General features: G+C 46.9%; 1 protein-coding gene across 2 annotated transcripts in view; it reads left to right on the top strand.

Moving 5' to 3' along the window:
• Positions 1-4,870: 4,870 nt before the first annotated feature.
• Positions 4,871-6,377, top strand: part of SLAMF8 (SLAM family member 8) — a 10,687-nt gene continuing 9,180 nt past the window's right edge. For both annotated transcript variants that reach the window (XM_019634694.1, XM_019634695.1), the window contains exon 1: positions 4,871-5,022. In XM_019634694.1, the coding sequence (XP_019490239.1) occupies positions 4,983-5,022 (40 nt within the window). In that variant the 5' untranslated portion in view covers positions 4,871-4,982. The remainder of the gene's footprint in view (positions 5,023-6,377) is intronic.

Genomic DNA, 6,377 nt, shown 5'->3' on the forward strand with positions numbered 1-6,377 from the left:
AGTGAAGATGGGCTGAAGGCTGTGCAGGCCCTTCCACCTGGCAGATGGGAGGCGGGGGAGCAGCGGAGCTGCCAGCTGCTTTCTTAATTAAAGAATGCAGGAGGGGCCCCTTTGAAGTCACCAGCTAATTTACTCCAGTGCAAACACCCCCACCCCTCCAGTAATTGCTGCAGCCCGAACTAGTGATTAGCCTTGGGGGGAAACCTGCCTCCTCAGACTTAACCCTTCCTGCACCTTCCTTAGTCCATTTTCTCCAGTTGTCGCACACTCTGAAGTTTTTTCCTTTGGGGAGGTGGGATATTTTCCTGTTTTCTCTGACTACTTCCTCCCCCTTCCTCAGCTTCCCTGAAAATCCCCTCAAGGAAAAGGACAAGGAAGATTGCAACCCGTTTCTTGCTTGAGTGGACCACTCTGGACACCCATTCTGCTAAGAGAGTGTGACTGCCCACTGTCTCCCCACAAGAAATGCAGCATAGGAACTTCCAGCATTCTCATGGCCTCTCAGTCCCAGAGCTAACAATTCAGATTCATTCAGTCCACTTTGACGCACACTTGGAGGGCACCACCTCAGCAGTATAAGTGGGCAGAAATAAAGGGGCCCTACTCTCTGTCTCACAGAGCCCCCAGCCTGGGGGGAAAGAACGGGAGCAGGGGCTGCTCACACTGCAACATGCCTTACTTGCATCTGCCTGGCTCTCCCCTCTTCTCTCTCTCTGGCCATTTAGTAGCAATGGTTAATAGTTTCTGAGTGCTGACTATGCACTAGACCCCATGCTGAACCCTTACATGTGCCACTCTTGCCACACTGATTGTAATTACTGGGTTACATATCCCGTCTTCTCATCAAAACTGCAGACTCCTTGAAGGGAAGGGCTATGCCTTTCATCTCTGTGTCCCCAGCACCTGGCTCATAAATAGATGCTCAATAAATATATGACATATGAGTGACGGAATTGGCAATGAAGCCATAATGATTGCCCTCCCTTGGCCTCTTTGCCCCAGCGCCAGGCAGCTTTTGTCAGGACTCCTGCTCTGCCCCCCTTTCTCTCTAGAGAGTTCCTTCCTACTTCAGTCAGGACCATCACAACAGCTGCTCCCCAGGCTTCCCTGCCTCTTTTTTGTCCCCAAACCTGCCCTTCATGTAGGCCTCCCACCAGCCAGTCAGCCCCAGCTTAAAATGGGCAGCAGCTGCCTACCTCCAAGCAGTGCTACTCAGAGCCTTCCCTTGACCCCACCAGCTGCAGAATCACCTGTGGTGGAGAGCTGGTTAAACTAGTAGTTCCTGGGCCTCCTCACAGCCTCATTGAACCAGAATCCCCGGCAATCCAAGTATTCTACAAGGTTGAGAGCCCCTGGTCTCCAGAATAAAGCCTAATACTTAACCCAGTATTCAAGGCCTCCAGAATCTGACCCCCAATTTTCCTCTTCATTCTTACTTCAGTCCTGAAGGATCCCTCCTGAGGTCCTTCACTCTTCCTAAAACCCACTCAAGACTTCCCACTGCCAAGCCTTACAGGCTGAGGTCTCCTCTCATGCTCAGAGCCCACCCCCAACCATTTACTCAGCCTATCCAAATCATGTCTATCTTCAAAGTGCAGCTTAAATGCGATCTTTTAAAGAAGCATCTCCTGGCCACATCCACAGAGACCTCTTCCCCATGCCCTCTAGCAACATGGACAGCCTGTGGTGTCATCAGCACAAAGCTGTGCCTTTCTGCTGTGGGTCTTCACTTTCATGGCAGATCTTGTTTCCACATGTGATTACGGGTCCCTGGAAGGAAGGAACCCCATCTAGAATCCTCCTGCTCACCAGTCACCATATCTGCCTTGTTCCCAGATGGGCCCAAAGCAGAGCTGAGTCCAGGTCAGAAACTGTGCCAGACTAGGCACTGCAAGCCACACTAGGGACACATGGGGATTTTCCTCATCTTCTCACAAAGCCTTCTCTGACCCAAGAAACCAAGTAACTCAAAATGAGAAGAGAAATGAAGTGAGCAGGGGGGCGACTGTGGCAAAATGAACCATACCCTGAAGGTTGAAGCTCACAGTGCCAGTTCTGCCACACCATGACCTTTCAAGATGCTGTCCTCCCTCTGGTTTTCAAATTCTCCATCTCTAAAGGGGACAATAATAAGATCCTCTCGGGGAAGAGTTGTAGGGTTTCCAGGAAGCAAAATATGTAACTACGTCTAGAATTTATGCGCTCATTTGACAAATGTTGTCCATGGTGTGCCGAGCACCAAAGGGAGCACAGAAATGAATAGAAGACCTTGCCTGCCACAGTCTTTGAAAAGGAAAATTGTTACAAAACAATGTACTAAGAAGAGGAGGTACCTCACTCTGCTTGTGGTAGGGAAGGCTTGAATGGGAGGCTGGTTGGCTACATGACCATGCCAAGTCCAGAAGAGTAAATGGACCAGCATGCCTGGTGGAGAAACAAATGCAACACCAACAGTGCAAAATTGGTAGTTGTGAGAAGAGGCAGTTCTAGCTCGGTATAGCTGCACAATGGTCATGGGAGACCAGCCTGGAGAAGAAGGCTGGAGTAGGAATGAGGAGGCCTTGTATGCGAAGCCAAGAGTTTAGTCTTTTTCCTGAGGGCAGTAGAAAGTTATGGAAGAATTTTAAACAGGGGGTGAGGTAGAAGAGGATAAAGAGGGTCAAATATATGGTGATGGAAGGAGATTTGACTTTAGGTTCTGAACACAATGCAATATATAGATGATGTATTATAGAACTGTACACTTGAAACCTATATAATTAACCGATGTTACCTCAATAAATTTAATTTAAAAAAGAAAGAAGTATGGGCCGGCCGAGTGGCCCNAGACTGCCCACGAGCAGCCTCCATACAGTCTCAAGACTACACTGTGAAACGTTATTTTTCTCTCCAAGTCAGAGCTAAATGCAAACTCTTATTCAGCAGGGATGAGTTAGCTGTTTCTCCTCTAGGGACCTGGGCTGTATGAGGTCACATCATCTACAGGGTAAGAAGAGAGGAGAAAACTCCATTGCTGGATTGAGGGTGGAGAGGCAGCCCAGAGCTGCCCCTTAAGGGAGAAAGACAGACAGCTGGGAGCCTCATGGCTGCCCTCTGGTGGCCCTCTTGGGTAGTCAAGGACTTACACACCAGCCTCAACTGTGGTCTGCTCCATTCATTGGACCAACTTCATTGTAAGATATCATTAGATACTTGGTCTTTGTCTTATATGTGGCTGTACAATTTAGATGCAAACAATGAAAATGGAGCACGACTCTTTCCATGAACCAGGCTTGTTTCACATATTGGGATTTCTTTCAATTCCCAACAGGGTTTTTTGTTGTTGTTTTGTTTGTTTTTAGGTTTGGCTAGGAAATAGGGCCACCTACATTTTGATTTAAACAAGCATCCACTAAGCAGGTCTGTGTCTTTCATCTGTATATCTACTATGATGACTATAATTATAAATAGGGTTCACAGGATGGGAAAAACCCAGGCTTTTTCTTCCAATACTGGGAAATTTTTTACCCTGTACAGGTGTTCCTTCTGCATTGCTGGAAGAAGCTGCTGTTGACAGGACCTGGAGTGGTCGGCAAGTCTGCTTCTCTAGCCTCCATCACNAATGAGATACCACCTCACTTCGGTCAGAATGGCTATCATCAATAAATCAACAAACAACAACCGCTGGCAAGGTTGTGGAGAAAAGGGAACCCTGGTGCACTGTTGGTGGAACTGCAGATTGGTGCAGCCATTGTGGAAATCAGTTCGGAGTTATCTCAAAAAACTAGAAATGGAACTACCTTATGACCCAGCAATTTCACTATTAGGTATCTATCTAGAGAAACCCAAGACACTAATTCAAAAAAATATATGCACCCCTATGTTTATTGCAGTACTATTTACAATAGCTAAAACTTGGAAACAACCGAAATGCCCATCAGTAGATGACTGGATTAAGAAACTGTGGTACATTTATTCAATGGAGTATTACTCGATTATAAAAGACAGTGAAATCTTACCATTTGCAATGATATGGATGGACGTAGAGAACATTATGTTAAGTGAAATAAGTCAATCGGAGAAAGACAAATATCATATGATCTCACTTGTATGTGGAATCTAAAAAACTGAATAAATGAGCAAACGAAACAGAAATAGACTCATAGATATAGAAAAAAAACTGATGGTTGCTAGAAGGAAGCGGGGTGGGGATGAGGGAGAAGGGAAAGGGATTAGACGGCATAAATTGGTAACTACAATATTGCCACAGGGATATGAAAGACAGTTTGGGGAATATAATCATAATGTTGTAAAGATATTGTAGGGTGTCTTATTAGGGAAACCACTTCATGGATGGTGTAGATGCTTGACCACTGCACTGTACACCTGAAGCTGAAGCTGGATAATATTGTATGTGAACTATAATTTAATATATATACATATATGTATATATATATATGTATATAGTCATGAGATATGGAGTACAGCACAGAGAAGAGAGTCAATGGAATTGTAATAGATATATATGATGTCAGAGGGGCAATAGATGGGGGTAGGGGGTTACCTCTTTGTGAGGGGTGAAATGTCTAACTAAAGCAGAGGAGCAATGACAATGGATATTGCAGTGTAGAGGGCTCTCTGTGGCTGTAACCGGAAAGGCAGACAGCTGTGGGCAGGGTGGGATGCAGCAAGGCCTGGCCGGAGTCAGAGGGGAGGATGTGGGCTTGTGTGTAGGCCCTTGTTGCTTGCGATTGCATGGCCAACCAAAGGCACATGAAAGAGGCTGACTTACAAGAAATAGCTCCTGAAAGAGCCCAGAAAGGCCTGCCGCCAACTTCCACTTCAGGATATTTTCACTTTCGGGACATCTTGTTCTGAGTCAAGATTCCTCATTCTGAACATGGGACTTTCCAGAAGGACCACACTCCTTCCGTGCATCCATTTGACCCAGGAAGTTCTAGATTTGGACTGTCCAGGGAGTTTGCCTGCCTCTCCAGAGAAGGATGGCCGTGTGGTCCCTGTGGTGTCTGCATCTCTGGGCAGGTAAGTGGAGCACGTGAGTGGCCTGTCCTCAGAAAACTGAAACCCCACCCCAGGCCCTTCTCTAGATGTCTAGGCAGGGCCCCCATACCAAGTGAGAACCCTGGAGCCGAGGAGGGGTAGGAAAGACTGAAGCAAGTTTGGGGGCAACCTTGAAAGCTAGGCAGTGGCAAAGAGATTCAGGTCCTGGTTGGAAGGAGGCAGCAGCACTGGGAGTATCCGTGCCCATGAGGCTCAAGCTGTTTTGTGGCCCAGGGCAATTAAAACTGAGGCTGGTGGTACCAGTGGTTTGGAAAGAGGTGGTTGTGAGAATGGTAAGGGCCTGGCAATTTTAACACATGGGAATTCTAAATACAGTCTGGGGATAGAAGGGAAGGGCAGTGCAGAGCAGGGCTCTTATAATCAGGATGTTTTTCCAACAGCCTGTGGGAAAGCTGACACCCTTCCTGAAGTCTGTGCAAGGGGAGGTGGACACTGAGTAGAGACGAGAGGCAAGCACAAGTTAAATACAGCACATGTGGATGTGGGGTAGCTGATAATGGTGTGAAGTTGGGATGCAGACCTGTCGGGTCTCTTCAGCATTAGGCAGTTTCTCCATCCTGTCTAGTGCCCAATTTCCCTTCCTTGGTTAGTAAGTGCTCAGTGTTACAGGGGTTAGCACTACAAAACCAGAGGACAGGAGTGGTGGGGTGTGGCAAAAAGAAAGACACCTTGGTTTACGTCAGACTCACAGGGACTTTGAGATGACTTTGTCCAGTGTCTCGCCTGGGTCCCCAGCCTTGAGGGCTCCAAAGGCTCTGCAGATTTCAACATTTCTAAATAGGTGGAAAAAAAATCTCTCAAAAAAAAGGAATCGGTTTGATTCACAAATCTTTCAATTCTTTGGACACGGTAGGCAAAATAATTTTTCCAAAGGGCTCTTAATGGTAAACGAGGTGCGCGCAGCTGATTGGTGCATCCTCTTGTTTTAAGAATGGAACGTTGCAAGTCCAGAGAGGGAGGGTGATAGCCGAAGGTCATACAGTTCATTGGGACAGAGCAGGACAGAATAGAATCTAGAAGTCTTGACTGACATCCAGTGCTATTTCCTCTCTGTGTTATGTCTCCACCCTGCATTTACCCTGAAGCCATCTCCAGCCAGGCCTGAGTTGATTGGTGCTGGGGAAGGCAGTGAGGCAGATGAGAGGCTGGAGTTATCAGTGGCTGGCTGAATGACCATCCAGAACACATCTCCTTAGCCAAACTCCCAGCACTTGAGTATAGTCCATGTCTGCTCTTATTTTGCTCTGTACCCCTTTGCCCACCACTGTGCCAGGCACAAGGTAAGTCAGTAAATTCTGCCATTCATTTAGTAAAAT

The sequence above is a fragment of the Hipposideros armiger genome, unplaced genomic scaffold, assembly GCF_001890085.2.
Source record: "Hipposideros armiger isolate ML-2016 unplaced genomic scaffold, ASM189008v1 scaffold_1838, whole genome shotgun sequence".
Lineage (NCBI taxonomy): Eukaryota > Metazoa > Chordata > Mammalia > Chiroptera > Hipposideridae > Hipposideros > Hipposideros armiger.